The sequence below is a fragment of the Tenebrio molitor genome, chromosome 9 (genome assembly GCF_963966145.1).
Source record: "Tenebrio molitor chromosome 9, icTenMoli1.1, whole genome shotgun sequence".
In the NCBI taxonomy this organism is placed as follows: Eukaryota; Metazoa; Arthropoda; class Insecta; order Coleoptera; family Tenebrionidae; genus Tenebrio; species Tenebrio molitor.
Window position 1 is genome coordinate 2,072,395 of NC_091054.1, and position 17,765 is coordinate 2,090,159.

Genomic DNA, 17,765 nt, shown 5'->3' on the forward strand with positions numbered 1-17,765 from the left:
GTCAATTTTAACTCTTTTGATGGATTTCACTCGAGCAAACATTCATGACAGAATCATATTTTCGAAATGAAAACGAAGAAAAACCCTGGAATTTCAACAACTCTTCTTCATCGCTGTTTGTGTGATTGACGCTACGCCACAGGTTTTTAGAAGTTTTGTTTTCCATAGACGCCTCTTATCTCTTTTTTGTTGTTATTGTATATCTATTGAAACACCCATCCCGATTTAAAATCCATAGAAAGCAACTGGGAGTAGAATGTTAAGACAATTATTTAAAATGTTGCTCATTATTCCAGGAATTCTAGTACATATTTGGTGATAGTAATTGCACCCTTATTTCCAAAAAAATGTTAGTTTCGTCTTCATCATTCAGTTCAACAAATTTATATAAAAGTTTATAAAATTTTGGTAGACATGATTTGTGTATTGATTCACCAAAGTAATACCGCGAAACCGTCAATTGTTGTGCTTTTTTAAAGCGTAGATTAGTTGGAGCACGTTGACAGCTAACCTAAAAATTAAAGCCAGAGAAATCTTTCTTTTTTCTTTCTTTGCAATGTTTTATATTAAAAAGAGAATAACTTAACGATTCGTATTCTCGAAGCAAATATCTAACTACCCTTTGCTGAAAACAAACATGTTCAATTATGTCCCGATTAAACATAAACAAATCTCATTCGTGTCAAGCGGCGGGAAATTCAAACTTTACACTGTTCTAAACGAATTTAATTTTTCCAACGCCTACTCAGCCCAGAATTTCATTTCAACGCGCAAAACCTAAATCAGTCTGCCCAAGTTTTTGATTTTCTGAGGTTTTACAGCGATACTCCATTAATATCTAAACTTTCCTTGGCTTTTTCGCAAATGTTTTTGTTGTTAAATACAATTTTACACGTGTCAAACATCATGATGCCTTCAAAACAACTTTATTTATTTCTTTATTTCGTTAACTAAACTGTAAAACCACATTTAAATATGTAAATAGAAAACTGTGGTTGTGAATAATTTTTTTGTGTTTTAAATAAACTGTTAGTTTAATGAAATCAAACGTGCGTTCCAACCAATCAGAGCGCTTGCTTTCATCCAATCAAAAATGTTTATCGCGATAAAAACGTCCTACTACTCTGTCATCTGTCAAAAGTGATGAAAATTGCATGCTACTCCTGTCAGATTCTCAAATTGTTTTTAATAATTGTGTTTTTAATAACTTTAGGTATCATAAATAAATAATTAACGTTAAAGTTTGTATTCTGGAATTAATCTTGCCAAAAATAACGCGACGTAATTTTTATTATCTGATAAATTTCCCAATTTTTACTTAAACATTTTTTCTTTAGACAATTTTATTCACTGATGTTTGGGCATTTTTATTCAACTCGTAAAATTGTCAAAGCAAAAAGTGAAATTGAAAAATTTATCCGATAAAAAAAATGAGGTCTTGTTATTTTATCTCCGAAGAAATATCTGAATAATCTTGAATATTATACTAAATCAGAATAAGAATAACGAGTCTTTTATTTTGGTATCTTTTTGCTTTCTAAATTTTGAATTCACTTCTTGAAACTGTGATCACTTTTTTTAAATACACTTTCGAAGCACATTTTTATTTAAATTTTTTTCCGTTTGTTGAAGAGTCAAAAATGTCATCAATGCTGTGGATTATGTTTTTTTTTTGCAGGCTTTATATTTTTTTTATTTTATTTTTCTATTAGAGCGAGTTACTTTCATCAGTCGGGTGATGTTACACAATAGCATACAGCACCACCCTTGCCTGCCGGCCCCATTGTCGCGAAGAAATTCCCATGCATGCGACAAGCACCCATCCAAACAATGCACCCTTCTGAGGGACCCCATTCCGTCAGCGAAAAAGACCCCCTATCCGCGCCCCAACAACCCAGACAGAGACAGCAGACGAAAGCCCAAGTCGAGCAAACCCCCACTTCTTCGCTGTACCCCGGAAGAATCCTATAAAACTAAATGTCGTAAGCACACTACTCCATTCCAAAGCCACCGCTGCTTGAGCACGAGTGAAATTTGACAAACAAAGTGTAGTGACGTAAAATGGCACCAACCCCGTACATGGTACCCAGCGAGTACAGCGAGGAGCCCATCTCCAGGACCTACCAGTACCGCAAAGTGATGAAACCGATGCTGGAGAGGAAGCGCCGAGCGAGGATAAACCGCTGCCTCGACGAACTCAAGGAGCTGATGGTGACGGCCTTGCAGAGCGAGGGCGAGAACGTGTCCAAGCTGGAAAAAGCCGACATCCTGGAGTTGACAGTGCGCCATCTTCACAGCCTGAAGCGCCAGCACCAGCTGGTGCTGCCCCAGGAACAAGGCTACGCGGACCGGTTCAGAGCGGGATTCACCCAGTGCGCCCAGGAAGTGTCCCAGTTCTTGACGACGCCAACGGAGATTGTGGACGCCACCGCCGGCAGGAAACTCCTCCAGCACTTGGGGGCGTGCGTGCGGCAGTTGGATTGTGTGGCGCAGAACGTGCAGTACTCGCAGCAGAGTTATACGCCGCCGACGTCGCCGGCGGGGGAGGGCAAGAACAAAGCGGCGCCGATGTGGAGGCCCTGGTGATCGTGCGGATTAGGTTAATTTACTAGTGTTATGATTTTTAATATTGCAATCGTCTTCCATTCAAAATTTTTTTTTCTTTAGTATTTTTGTTATTATTCTTTTGTTATTTTAGTTCACAGTATAGATTATTATAATTAATTGATACTTGTAAATACGACTTTAGCTTTAATACTGTGATAATAGCGTTGTTAAATTGAGATAAACAATCCATCGTATGTTTCGTACCTGACTGATTTTTAAGGATTTTGTATTATCGAATAAAATACATTTTTAAAATAAATACATTTAAAATATTCTTTCGTTTTTATTTTATTAATTCACAATCGCATTCAAAAATTGTAGATTTAATGGTATTCACCTGACGTTACCATTTTTAATTATTAATTACCCTACAATAAATTAAATCAGAATTTTCTGACTGTGATGAAGTCATTTTTAATTTAATTTATCCTTGCATTCATTTGTTTTTGTAAATCAAACTGCAAAGATCAAGTGAGTCAAGTTTGTAAAGGTGCGACATCTAGACGTGCGGAAATGAACCTTTTTGTTGGAGCTTTATGGGGCAGATGTCGCCACTACATCCAAATGATTCCACAGTAATTTGTGTTGCCTATACTGCAGTGTTGCGACAGGAAAAATTACCCATTTATCCTTCATTTCTTGTAAAACAGAGGGCGTAGAAGTTCCTAGTTTTAATGACGTAAAAAACACCAACTGCGGGGAGAAATTTAAATGAACACCTGATACAATACACATATTTTTTATTCATCAGATTCTCAATTATAACTGGATGTCTAAATTCTTTTCTTCTTCTACTTTTAATGTGAAAAAATTCATCTCTTTAGTTCTCGAAGGTTTTGGCTCCTGCTTCTTGCTTATTCTTCCGTCCAGTCTGTCAAAGCCACAAGACTGTATCAAAACCACAGACAAGAATAGAAATGAATCATAAAGAAGAAGTTAAAATGCAAAACTCAACGGAAATTAAGGTACTATTCCGGACTGGGAATCTTGGCCACGACTGACATTTAACTGACAAATATGTGTGAACTGGCCTTTATTGAATATAACCCAACTTTTGACTTGATAATGCCATTTCCCTGCTTTTTGATGTCACAAGAAAAACGTCAAAGTGATTTTTAATAATTGTCATTTATTAATGACACTAATGACTGGTTTACATATTTTTTTAGAAATGTCTAAAAAATGTTGGCCAAGATTCCGTGTCCGGAATAGTACCTAAATCTGGAAATAAACGGGACGATATTTTTTATCACAGTGTGTTCTAATTTACTACAATTATCTACACCGGCTATCCGGTCAGAGAAATCTAAATCAATAAAAACACTTAAGATTAACACTATTAATTTGTTGTTGTGTTTATTTAATTGAGGTGTAATTTATTACAAGTAAAAAACACCTGACTAAAAAATTAAAGGCTCCTGAATAAAGAAATAATCGTTATATCCAGACCTAAGTATTTTATTCAAGCCAGATTATCAAACAATAGTATTATGCAAGTTTTATAAGACATCATTTTGTCGCACGCGTTTTTTAGAGCACGACGAGCACAGCGAGGAGAGGACAGTAATATATTAATGAGCGAGTTTTATAAGGGTTGATTTGGCGCACGAGTCTCAGGTGTAGAAAACGACCCGTAGGGGAGTTTTCTATGGGACGAGTGCGGTATCGAAAAGAACTCCTTTTCGAAACCCATTTAAGTGTTATAATGCCTGTGTTAAAGGTCCAAAATAGAAAAAAATAATGTCTAATCTTTTTATATAGCATTTCACCTAAAATAAAATGGGCGAAGAAAAAATCGAACAAACTTTTAACTGTATAAATATTGTCTGCAAATAAAGAATAAATATTTTTATAGGCTGGAGAGTACATTTGTCGTTGGTGTTGCTGATACCGATTAAGTAAAGTGTAAACACAAAATGTTAGATATCAGTTTCTGGAAAGGAAACTGTATTGGCGAAACCTTAACCTATTTTGTTATCACACCTCCCAAAAAAATTCAAATATCTTCACAATGAAGGCCACATTTCTATTTCCTATTTGTTACAAATAAATTGCACTCAACTATTATTTCAAGTGCATTTAACATTCACAATCTTACGCACAATGTTTCTTCTTCTTCATTTATTTCTTGTGCTGATGATAACAAACGCTCATTATTTGTATCCACCCAAAACTGGGTTGTTTCTTAGACAAAAGCGCGGTAAGAAATAATCTCAAATCTAACGAGTCGTAGTTAATTAAAAACGTTTGTATTTAGCAACGACCACCGGTTCTTGCACTGCGGAAACAATCAAATGCCCAAAACCATTGGATGATTCTCAAACAAAACTATTTAAGTGCGACAACGACGAAGGGTGTCCAGATTATTACAAATGTTGCGAAGATAGTTGTTTCCAGCATCGCATTTGTAAACTATCTCAAAGTACTGACAAAGTTTTTTGGGGTTCATTTCTGCATTGATCTTTGTTGTAGACTCCAAAAACCTGGAAGAGTGTCCTGCTGAAAATTTTTTGTGCCATAGACCGCTACATTACGAACAAACAAGCAAATTTAGTTGTTATTCTAGCGATCAGTGCCCTCAGGGTTATGCTTGTTGCGAAGACAGTTGCTTTTGGCATAAAATATGCAAGGAAGGAATTTTCACAACTCCCAGAAGCGACGCTGTTGTTTTAGAGGAGAAAAGTGACAACAACGACGTGAATAAGGGCGGTACTGATTTAAATCTCGACAGTACCGAGTCTTCTGTTAATGAAGCATTTGAAGATGTTGACAATAATGATGAAGAGAATACCACTTCGAAACAGAACAATTTCGAAAATGGGGATGACAAAAGTGACGATGATAACATTCCTCACAATAATACTTCTACTGAAACTAGTGATGGTGCTAATGAAGATAATAACGTAACTGACGTTGATGATGTTGAAGAGACTACTGGAGCTACTGACAATGTAAATAATGCTTCGGAAACTGTTAATGATAATAGTGGTGATAGTAATACAGAAAGCAATGGTGGAGCAACAGATGACAATTATGAGGACAATTTTAATGACAGATCAAAAAATGGTACCGATAATGGGAATCGAGATGACGATAGTGAAGAAAAAGAAAGTGAAGATGAAGAAGATGAAGACGAAAATGGAGCTGATAGTGGTGGTCGCCTTGGCGGATTATTTGGTCTTTAGAAAAAATATCTTAGAATATTAATATGCCAACATAATTTCGAATTTATATATACAGGGTGTTTTTGAAATGTGTACAAATTTTAACCACGAGCTACTGGCTTCATGTAGAACTCGGAAAAATATTTAAAAAATTCTATGTCAAAAAATAAAATGACATTTATTTTTTGAGCTACAATTTTTTTCATTGCTTTTAGTCTTCTACGTTGTCCCACAACCTCGTAGGTAAGATTTCGGCACATTTTAAAAATACACCCTGTTTATCATATTTTATAAAACGTACACCAATGCGGTTTCCTTATTTTAAAGCATATTTCCTAGAGGTTGCTTCGCATTGGCGTACATATTATAAAATATGATATACAGGGTGTACTTTTTAAATGTGCCGAAATTTTCCCTACAAGGTTGTGGGACTACGTAGAGGACTAAAAGCAATTTAAAAACATTTTAGCTTAAAAAATAAATGTCTTCTTTTATATAGAATTTTTTAAATATTTTTTCCGAGTTCTACATGAAGCCAGTAGCTCGTGATTACATGCATTTCAAAAACACCCTGTATTTCACTTTTTTTAATTTTAGACATTACTGAAAAAATACATGTATGTACTTGGTTCAAATACTGCTGCAGCTGATGTACTTTCTTCGATATTAATACAATATAAGACTTTAATGAATTTCTGGTCTATTTTCTATCATGTATGCCTTATAATTAGTTCACAAAGTTCACACCAGATGTCCCACTGTTAATTGGACCAATTTCAGGTGGTCAGAAAAAAAATCCGTAAGAAATCTTAGCATTTTGAAGAAATATGCACCGAAATGACAATACATGCAGTAAAAATATTTTACGGTTTACCAAGCAAACTCTCCGTGTTCACCTTATCTGCTTATTTAGATGCATTTTTAAATTTTTATTTAAACACATTTTATCTCCTTACTTTTTTCATGGTTAGTTAACAGCCACATTTCCCTCTAAGTGCACCTATAAAAACCCATCTGCGATAGAGAATCTGCAATGTTTCTTTATCAACTGATTTTATTTGTGTTGACCGCGGAGTCTCACATGATTCAACTTTCTTTAGATGGTACCAAAGGAATTGGTAAACTTTTACAAAATAAAGGAAATTTAGTCACGAGAGGTAATTTTGTCTTTTTATTTATACCATTTACTTTCTGAAACTACTCCTTTCAGTTGCGAAACCACAAGTTGGTTGTCCTGCTGAAAAGTATATTTGTTCATCGCAGATTGATTACGAAGAAACAAAAATGTTTGAGTGTCTTGATAATAATTTCTGTCCGAAGGGTCACATGTGTTGCCAGGATTCTTGCTTCCAACACAAAATATGCAAAGAAGGTGCAGATGATATAATTACATCTCTGGTTCCTCGTTGTAATTACGAGTATAAAATTAGTTGTAGGTTGTCCTGCTGAAAAATATATCTGCAAGGCTCCAATCGTCGATGAATCGTTTAGACAACTGGCTTGTGAAGAAGGAGATTGCCCTTCCAATTACAAATGTTGTCCAGACAGCTGCTTCAGTTTTAAAATATGCAAAGAATCAGTTGGACTAGTGACGGAAGATGTTCCAAGTAGTGTTACTGTTCCTTCAACCACTACCACTTCTTCTTCTTCATCGACATTTCCTGCTACAGAAAGCGTAACTGCTGTCACCATTACTAAATCAACTGAGGCTACAAATACTGTTACATCTAGTCCTGCTACAAGTACTGAAACAATAGGTAGTGGTAGCGGAGACGATGAAGACTATCCTACCACTGACAGGTACATTACCAATGCATCTACAGTTGATATAATTTCTCAACTAAATCGGTTTCTAATACTAGTGATGTTTTTGATGGAAGTGGAAGCGGAAGTGGAAACGATGAAGGTACTAATGAACCAACTCAAACTACAAACTCTGTTACATCCAGTCCTAGAGCAAGTACTATTGTTCCTGCTAGTACTACGGAATTTGATGGAAGCGGGAGTGGAATAATCAATGGTGATGATGAAGGTACTGCTGAACCAATTCAAGTTACAAACTCTGTTACATCTAGTACCAGAGAAAGTACTATTGTTTCTACTAGTAGTGCGGAATTTGAAGGAAGTGGAAGAAGCAACGATGATTCTGGTGAAGATGACGATAAGACAATTATTCCCACGGAAAATAGTACGGATGATTTATTTTTCTTTTAGAACTTAGACATTAAAATCTTTACTATCGAATAAATATACTAGTGTAATCATTCAACAATATTCCAATGCTTTTAATTTTGCAAAATAAATGTTTACTGGAATTTTGACATGTTCTTCTATTTTATTTGAGTAAAATATTCATCTTGTTAGAATATTTTTCATATTTGGAAAAATCTAGTCTCTAGGATTTAAATTTACAGAGCGTAAGAACTTGTAGATTTTTTTGGAATGATCGTACAAAGGCGCATTATCATGATGGAAGGAAATTCTCAAATGTATTCAGTTGCTTCAAAAAACTCTAATAGTACTTAGTCGATAGGAATTGTTTACTTTTTTTTAGATTTCAAATAAATCGAAACTATTATCCTTTATCTTTTTCAATTCTTGTCAGAGATATCCTTGCGTGTTGAAAACATTTTGAACAACTGGAAATTGGGCAAATAGGGTATCAAAAATATTTGTACGTCTAAAATTGATTCCACCTGATTTCATTAGTACCTCATATTAGCACTTATCATTATCAATATCATCTTGTACAACTGATGGAATAAAGTTACCCTATTTACGTTATCTGTTTATTCAAATGCATTTTTAAATTTCACTCAAACGCATGTTATCTCACGAAAACCAGTCTTGGTTAGTCAACAACTGCATGTTATTGCGAGTGTATCTTCAAATTCAAAAAAGAGTAAAAAAGGGGTAGCTGTAATGATTCTTTATCAATTTTCCTTATTGGTATTGATCGTGGAATCTTACATTATTCGATCCTCTTTGGACGATATCAAAGCAACAAGTACGATACTAGGAACCAAGAGAACTTTAGCGATGAAGGGTATCATTTCTTGTGTATTTATATAGTTCTTTCTTTGAAATAAAGCTTTCAGTTGTAAAACGACAAGTCGGTTGTCCTGCTGAAGACTATATTTGTTCATCGCAGAAAGATTACGAAGAAACAAAAATGTTTGAGTGTCTTGATAATAATTTCTGTCCGAAGGGTCACATGTGTTGCCAGGATTCTTGCTTCCAACATAAAATATGCAGAGAAGGTACCGATGATATAATTACATCTTTGATCCTTCGTTGTAAATATAAAATTAGTTGTAGGTTGTCCTGCTGAAAAATATCCCTGCAAGACTCCATTCCCCAATGAATGGTATAGAGAATTAGCTTGTGAAGAAGGAGATTGCCCTTCCAATTATAAATGTTGTCCAGATAGCTGTTTCAATTTTAAAGTATGCAGAGAATCAGTTTGGTTAGTGACGGAAGAAGAAATAATCCCTACAGATGTTCCAAGTAGTGTTACCATTCCTTCTGTTACAACTGCCGTTGTTCGAGTGTCTGATTCCTCAACAACTACCACTCATACTTCTTCATCGACATCTCCTGCAACAAAAAACGTAACTGCTGTCACCATTACTAAATCAACCGAAGTTACAAATACTGTTACATCTAGTTCTGCTACTGAAACAATAGGTAGTGATAACGGAGACGATGAAGACGTTCCTACAAGTGACAGGTATATTATCAATGCATCTACACCTGATATAATTTCTCTTATTTGCACAACTAAATCTGTTTCTAATAGTCTTGAGATTTTTGATGGAAGTGGAATGACCGACGATGACGATGAAGATACTAATGAACCAACTCAAGCTACAAACTCTGTTACATCCAGTCCTAGGACAAGTACTATTGTTTCTTCTAGTAGTACGCAATTTGATGGAAGCGAAATAATCATCGATGACGATGATGATACTAATGAAACAATTCCAGTTACAAATGTTGTTACATCTAGTACTATTGTTTCTACTAGTAGTACGGAATTTGATGGAAGCAGAATAACCAATGATGACAATGCTAATAAAACAACTCGAGTTACAAACACTGTTACACCTAGTCCTAGAACAAGTACTACAGAATCTACTAGTAGAACGGAATTTGATGGAAGCGGAAGTCGAAGCGGAGTCAACGATGACGATGAAGATGTTAATGAAACAATTCAAGTTACAAACTCTGTCACATCTAGTCCTAGAACAAGTACTATTGTTCCTACTACAAGTGCGGAATTTGATGGAAGCGGAATAACCAACGATGACAATGATGATACTAATAAAACAACTCGAGTAACAAACACTGTTACAACTAGTCCTAGAACAAGTACTATTGTCTCTACTAGTACAAGAACAAGTCAAGTTACAAGCGCTGTTACATCCAGTCCTAGAACAAGTACTATTGTTTCTACTAGTAGAACGGAATTTGATAGAAGCGGAAGTGCTAATGAAACAATTCAAGTTACAAGCGCTGTTACATCCAGTCCTAGAACAAGTACTACTGTTTCTACTAGTAGTACGAAATTTGATGGAAGCGGAATAACCAACGATGACGATGATGATACTAATGGAACAACTCAAGTTACAAGCGCTGTTACATCCAGTCCTAGAACAAGTACTATTGTTTCTTCTAGTAGTACGAAAGTTGATAGAAGCGGAATAACCAACGATGACGATGATGATACTAATAGAACAAGGCACGTTACAAGCGCTGTTACATCCAGTCCTAGAACAAGTACTATTGTTTCTACTAGTAGAACGGAATTCGATAGAAGCGGAAGTGCTAATGAAACAATTCAAGTTACAAGCGCTGTTACATCCAGTCCTAGAACAAGTACTATTGTTTCTTCTAGTAGTACGAAAGTTGATGGAAGCGGAATAACCAACGATGACGATGATGATACTAATAGAACAAGGCACGTTACAAGCGCTGTTACATCCAGTCCTAGAACAAGTACTATTGTCTCTACTAGTACAAGAACAATTCAAGTTACAAGCGCTGTTACATCCAGTCCTAGAACAAGTACTATTGTTTCTACTAGTAGAACGGAATTCGATAGAAGCGGAAGTGCTAATGAAACAATTCAAGTTACAAGCGCTGTTACATCCAGTCCTAGAACAAGTACTATTGTTTCTTCTAGTAGTACGGAATTTGATGGAAGCAGAATAACCAACGATGACGATGATGGTACTAATAAAACAACTCCAGTAACAAACACTCTTACACCTAGTCCTAGAACAAGTACTATAGAATCTACTAGTAGAACGGAATTTGATGGAAGCAGAAGTGGAAGCGGACTCAACGATGACGATGAAGATGTTAATGAAACAATTCAAGTTACAAACTCTGTCACATCCAGTCCCAGAACAAGTACTATTGTTTCTACTAGTAGAACGGAATTTGATAGAAGCGGAAGTGCTAATGAAACAATTCAAGTTACAAACGCTGTTACATCCAGTCCTAGAACAAGTACTACTGTTTCTACAAGTAGTACGAAATTTGATGGAAGCGGAATAACCAACGATGACGATGATGATACTAATGGAACAACTCAAGTTACAAGCGCTGTTACATCCAGTCCTAGAACAAGTACTATTGTTTCTACTAGTAGAACGGAATTTGATAGAAGCGGAAGTGCTAATGAAACAATTCAAGTTACAAGCGCTGTTACATCCAGTCTTAGAACAAGTACTATTGTTTCTACTAGTAGTACGATATTTGATGGAAGCGGAATAACCAACGATGACGATGATGATACTAATAGAACAAGGCACGTTACAAGCGCTGTTACATCCAGTCCTAGAACAAGTACTATTGTCTCTACTAGTACAAGAACAATTCAAGTTACAAGCGCTGTTACATCCAGTCCTAGAACAAGTACTATTGTTTCTACTAGTAGAACGGCATTTGATAGAAGCGGAAGTGCTAATGAAACGATTCAAGCTACAAACTCTGTTACATCCAGTCCTAGGACAAGTACTATTGTTTCTACTAGTAGTACGCAATTTGATGGAAGCGAAATAATCATCGATGACGATGATGATACTAATGAAACAATTCCAGTTACAAACGTTGTTACATCTAGTACTATTGTTTCTACTAGTAGTACGGAATTTGATGGAAGCAGAATAACCAATAATGACAATGATGATACTAATAAAACAAATCCAGTAACAAACACTGTTACACCTAGTCCTAGAACAAGTACTATAGAATCTACTAGTAGAACGGAATTTGATGGAAGCGGAAGTGGAAGCGGACTCAACGATGACGATGAAGATGTTAATGAAACAATTCAAGTTACAAACTCTGTCACATCCAGTCCCAGAACAAGTACTATTGTTTCTACTAGTAGAACGGAATTTGATAGAAGCGGAAGTGCTAATGAAACAATTCAAGTTACAAGCGCTGTTACATCCAGTCCTGAAACAAGTACTATTGTTTCTTCTAGTAGTACGGAATTTGATGGAAGCAGAATAACCAACGATGACGATGATGGTACTAATGGAACAAGTCAAGTTACAAGCGCTGTTACATCCAGTCCCAGAACAAGTACTATTGTTTCTACTAGTAGAACGGAATTTGATAGAAGCGGAAGTGCTAATGAAACAATTCAAGTTACAAGCGCTGTTACATCCAGTCCTGAAACAAGTACTATTGTTTCTTCTAGTAGTACGGAATTTGATGGAAGCAGAATAACCAACGATGACGATGATGGTACTAATGGAACAAGTCAAGTTACAAGCGCTGTTACATCCAGTCCCAGAACAAGTACTATTGTTTCTACTAGTAGAACGGAATTTGATAGAAGCGGAAGTGCTAATGAAACAATTCAAGTTACAAGCGCTGTTACATCCAGTCCTGAAACAAGTACTATTGTTTCTTCTAGTAGTACGGAATTTGATGGAAGCAGAATAACCAACGATGACGATGATGGTACTAATGGAACAAGTCAAGTTACAAGCGCTGTTACATCCAGTCCCAGAACAAGTACTATTGTTTCTACTAGTAGAACGGAATTTGATAGAAGCGGAAGTGCTAATGAAACAATTCAAGTTACAAGCGCTGTTACATCCAGTCTTAGAACAAGTACTATTGTTTCTACTAGTAGAACGGCATTTGATAGAAGCGGAAGTGCTAATGAAACGATTCAAGCTACAAACTCTGTTACATCCAGTCCTAGGACAAGTACTATTGTTTCTACTAGTAGTACGCAATTTGATGGAAGCGAAATAATCATCGATGACGATGATGATACTATTGAAACAATTCCAGTTACAAACGTTGTTACATCTAGTACTATTGTTTCTACTAGTAGTACGGAATTTGATGGAAGCAGAATAACCAATAATGACAATGATGATACTAATAAAACAAATCCAGTAACAAACACTGTTACACCTAGTCCTAGAACAAGTACTATAGAATCTACTAGTAGAACGGAATTTGATGGAAGCGGAAGTGGAAGCGGACTCAACGATGACGATGAAGATGTTAATGAAACAATTCAAGTTACAAACTCTGTCACATCCAGTCCCAGAACAAGTACTATTGTTTCTACTAGTAGAACGGAATTTGATAGAAGCGGAAGTGCTAATGAAACAATTCAAGTTACAAGCGCTGTTACATCCAGTCTTAGAACAAGTACTATTGTTTCTACTAGTAGAACGGCATTTGATAGAAGCGGAAGTGCTAATGAAACGATTCAAGCTACAAACTCTGTTACATCCAGTCCTAGGACAAGTACTATTGTTTCTACTAGTAGTACGCAATTTGATGGAAGCGAAATAATCATCGATGACGATGATGATACTAATGAAACAATTCCAGTTACAAACGTTGTTACATCTAGTACTATTGTTTCTACTAGTAGTACGGAATTTGATGGAAGCAGAATAACCAATAATGACAATGATGATACTAATAAAACAAATCCAGTAACAAACACTGTTACACCTAGTCCTAGAACAAGTACTATAGAATCTACTAGTAGAACGGAATTTGATGGAAGCGGAAGTGGAAGCGGACTCAACGATGACGATGAAGATGTTAATGAAACAATTCAAGTTACAAACTCTGTCACATCCAGTCCCAGAACAAGTACTATTGTTTCTACTAGTAGAACGGAATTTGATAGAAGCGGAAGTGCTAATGAAACAATTCAAGTTACAAGCGCTGTTACATCCAGTCCTGAAACAAGTACTATTGTTTCTTCTAGTAGTACGGAATTTGATGGAAGCAGAATAACCAACGATGACGATGATGGTACTAATGGAACAAGTCAAGTTACAAGCGCTGTTACATCCAGTCCCAGAACAAGTACTATTGTTTCTACTAGTAGAACGGAATTTGATAGAAGCGGAAGTGCTAATGAAACAATTCAAGTTACAAGCGCTGTTACATCCAGTCCTGAAACAAGTACTATTGTTTCTTCTAGTAGTACGGAATTTGATGGAAGCAGAATAACCAACGATGACGATGATGGTACTAATGGAACAAGTCAAGTTACAAGCGCTGTTACATCCAGTCCCAGAACAAGTACTATTGTTTCTACTAGTAGAACGGAATTTGATAGAAGCGGAAGTGCTAATGAAACAATTCAAGTTACAAGCGCTGTTACATCCAGTCCTGAAACAAGTACTATTGTTTCTTCTAGTAGTACGGAATTTGATGGAAGCAGAATAACCAACGATGACGATGATGGTACTAATGGAACAAGTCAAGTTACAAGCGCTGTTACATCCAGTCCCAGAACAAGTACTATTGTTTCTACTAGTAGAACGGAATTTGATAGAAGCGGAAGTGCTAATGAAACAATTCAAGTTACAAGCGCTGTTACATCCAGTCTTAGAACAAGTACTATTGTTTCTACTAGTAGAACGGCATTTGATAGAAGCGGAAGTGCTAATGAAACGATTCAAGCTACAAACTCTGTTACATCCAGTCCTAGGACAAGTACTATTGTTTCTACTAGTAGTACGCAATTTGATGGAAGCGAAATAATCATCGATGACGATGATGATACTAATGAAACAATTCCAGTTACAAACGTTGTTACATCTAGTACTATTGTTTCTACTAGTAGTACGGAATTTGATGGAAGCAGAATAACCAATAATGACAATGATGATACTAATAAAACAAATCCAGTAACAAACACTGTTACACCTAGTCCTAGAACAAGTACTATAGAATCTACTAGTAGAACGGAATTTGATGGAAGCGGAAGTGGAAGCGGACTCAACGATGACGATGAAGATGTTAATGAAACAATTCAAGTTACAAACTCTGTCACATCCAGTCCCAGAACAAGTACTATTGTTTCTACTAGTAGAACGGAATTTGATAGAAGCGGAAGTGCTAATGAAACAATTCAAGTTACAAGCGCTGTTACATCCAGTCTTAGAACAAGTACTATTGTTTCTACTAGTAGAACGGCATTTGATAGAAGCGGAAGTGCTAATGAAACGATTCAAGCTACAAACTCTGTTACATCCAGTCCTAGGACAAGTACTATTGTTTCTACTAGTAGTACGCAATTTGATGGAAGCGAAATAATCATCGATGACGATGATGATACTAATGAAACAATTCCAGTTACAAACGTTGTTACATCTAGTACTATTGTTTCTACTAGTAGTACGGAATTTGATGGAAGCAGAATAACCAATAATGACAATGATGATACTAATAAAACAAATCCAGTAACAAACACTGTTACACCTAGTCCTAGAACAAGTACTATAGAATCTACTAGTAGAACGGAATTTGATGGAAGCGGAAGTGGAAGCGGACTCAACGATGACGATGAAGATGTTAATGAAACAATTCAAGTTACAAACTCTGTCACATCCAGTCCCAGAACAAGTACTATTGTTTCTACTAGTAGAACGGAATTTGATAGAAGCGGAAGTGCTAATGAAACAATTCAAGTTACAAGCGCTGTTACATCCAGTCCTGAAACAAGTACTATTGTTTCTTCTAGTAGTACGGAATTTGATGGAAGCAGAATAACCAACGATGACGATGATGGTACTAATGGAACAAGTCAAGTTACAAGCGCTGTTACATCCAGTCCCAGAACAAGTACTATTGTTTCTACTAGTAGAACGGAATTTGATAGAAGCGGAAGTGCTAATGAAACAATTCAAGTTACAAGCGCTGTTACATCCAGTCCTGAAACAAGTACTATTGTTTCTTCTAGTAGTACGGAATTTGATGGAAGCAGAATAACCAACGATGACGATGATGGTACTAATGGAACAAGTCAAGTTACAAGCGCTGTTACATCCAGTCCCAGAACAAGTACTATTGTTTCTACTAGTAGAACGGAATTTGATAGAAGCGGAAGTGCTAATGAAACAATTCAAGTTACAAGCGCTGTTACATCCAGTCTTAGAACAAGTACTATTGTTTCTACTAGTAGAACGGCATTTGATAGAAGCGGAAGTGCTAATGAAACGATTCAAGCTACAAACTCTGTTACATCCAGTCCTAGGACAAGTACTATTGTTTCTACTAGTAGTACGCAATTTGATGGAAGCGAAATAATCATCGATGACGATGATGATACTAATGAAACAATTCCAGTTACAAACGTTGTTACATCTAGTACTATTGTTTCTACTAGTAGTACGGAATTTGATGGAAGCAGAATAACCAATAATGACAATGATGATACTAATAAAACAAATCCAGTAACAAACACTGTTACACCTAGTCCTAGAACAAGTACTATAGAATCTACTAGTAGAACGGAATTTGATGGAAGCGGAAGTGGAAGCGGACTCAACGATGACGATGAAGATATTAATGAAACAATTCAAGTTACAAACTCTGTCACATCCAGTCCCAGAACAAGTACTATTGTTTCTACTAGTAGAACGGAATTTGATAGAAGCGGAAGTGCTAATGAAACAATTCAAGTTACAAGCGCTGTTACATCCAGTCCTGAAACAAGTACTATTGTTTCTTCTAGTAGTACGGAATTTGATGGAAGCAGAATAACCAACGATGACGATGATGGTACTAATGGAACAAGTCAAGTTACAAGCGCTGTTACATCCAGTCCCAGAACAAGTACTATTGTTTCTACTAGTAGAACGGAATTTGATAGAAGCGGAAGTGCTAATGAAACAATTCAAGTTACAAGCGCTGTTACATCCAGTCCTGAAACAAGTACTATTGTTTCTTCTAGTAGTACGGAATTTGATGGAAGCAGAATAACCAACGATGACGATGATGGTACTAATGGAACAAGTCAAGTTACAAGTGCTGTTACATCCAGTCCTAGAACAAGTACTATTGTTTCTTCTAGTAGTACGAAATTTGATGGAAGCGGAATAACCAACGATGAAGATGATAGTACTAATGGAACAATTCAACTTACAAGCGCTGTTACATCCAGTCCTAGAACAAGTAGTATTGTTTCTTCTAGTAGTACGGAATTTGATGGAAGTGATGAAACAATGAAAGTTACAAACGCTGATACATCCAGTCCTGGAACAAGTACTATTGTTTCTACTAGATCTACTAGTGATGTAAACGGAATAACCAACGATGACGATAATGATACTAATGGAACAATTCAAGTTACAAACTCTGTTACATCTAGTGAGAGAACAAGTACTATTGTTTCTACTCGTAGTACGGAATTTGATGGAAGCGGAAGTGGAATAATAATCAACGATGATGATGAAGATAGTAATGAATCAATTCAAGTTACAAACACTGTTAGATCTAGTCCTAGCACAAGCACTGTTATTGTTTCTACTAGTAGTGCGGAATTTGAAGGAAGAGTAAGTAGAACAACTAACGACGATCGTGCTGAAGATAACGATAAGACAATTACCCCCAAAGAAAATAGTAGGGATGTTTTTCTTCTTAGATAATTTTGGCATGGATATACAATGTAGTCATTTAATAACTCTCTTATCCCACCTCCACCCG

General features: G+C 36.2%; 4 protein-coding genes and 1 long non-coding RNA gene across 5 annotated transcripts; all 5 read left to right on the top strand.

Annotated features, from left to right (window-relative positions):
• The first annotated feature begins 1,982 nt into the window (after positions 1 to 1,982).
• LOC138139406 (enhancer of split mbeta protein-like) lies at positions 1,983 to 2,879 on the top strand. The gene has a single exon (XM_069059667.1). The coding sequence runs from the start codon at positions 2,062 to 2,064 to the stop codon at positions 2,584 to 2,586; it is 525 nt and encodes a 174-aa protein (XP_068915768.1). The 5' UTR covers positions 1,983 to 2,061; the 3' UTR covers positions 2,587 to 2,879.
• A 1,779-nt stretch (positions 2,880 to 4,658) lies between these two features.
• LOC138139404 (probable serine/threonine-protein kinase dyrk1) lies at positions 4,659 to 6,463 on the top strand. Its single transcript, XM_069059663.1, has 3 exons — positions 4,659 to 4,807; positions 4,865 to 5,029; positions 5,080 to 6,463. Exons 1-3 carry the CDS (start codon positions 4,711 to 4,713, stop codon positions 5,790 to 5,792), a joined length of 975 nt encoding a protein of 324 aa, XP_068915764.1. The 5' UTR covers positions 4,659 to 4,710; the 3' UTR covers positions 5,793 to 6,463.
• Positions 6,464 to 6,733: 270 nt separating this feature from the next.
• LOC138139403 (uncharacterized) lies at positions 6,734 to 8,550 on the top strand. The gene is made up of 4 exons (XM_069059660.1): positions 6,734 to 6,928; positions 6,982 to 7,143; positions 7,202 to 7,571; positions 7,634 to 8,550. The coding sequence occupies exons 1-4, from the start codon at positions 6,805 to 6,807 to the stop codon at positions 7,983 to 7,985; spliced, it is 1,008 nt and encodes a 335-aa protein (XP_068915761.1). The 5' UTR covers positions 6,734 to 6,804; the 3' UTR covers positions 7,986 to 8,550.
• Positions 8,551 to 8,623: 73 nt separating this feature from the next.
• LOC138139409 (uncharacterized) lies at positions 8,624 to 9,842 on the top strand. The gene is made up of 4 exons (XR_011162288.1): positions 8,624 to 8,817; positions 8,870 to 9,031; positions 9,084 to 9,501; positions 9,571 to 9,842. It is a non-coding gene; the product is annotated as an uncharacterized lncRNA (long non-coding RNA).
• An 861-nt stretch (positions 9,843 to 10,703) lies between these two features.
• On the top strand, positions 10,704 to 17,495 carry LOC138138517 (serine-rich adhesin for platelets-like). The gene is made up of 9 exons (XM_069058495.1): positions 10,704 to 10,903; positions 10,957 to 11,186; positions 11,253 to 11,405; positions 11,880 to 12,149; positions 12,216 to 12,368; positions 12,435 to 12,587; positions 12,654 to 12,806; positions 12,972 to 17,324; positions 17,464 to 17,495. The coding sequence occupies exons 1-9, from the start codon at positions 10,704 to 10,706 to the stop codon at positions 17,493 to 17,495; spliced, it is 5,697 nt and encodes a 1,898-aa protein (XP_068914596.1).
• The last annotated feature ends 270 nt before the right edge of the window (positions 17,496 to 17,765 follow it).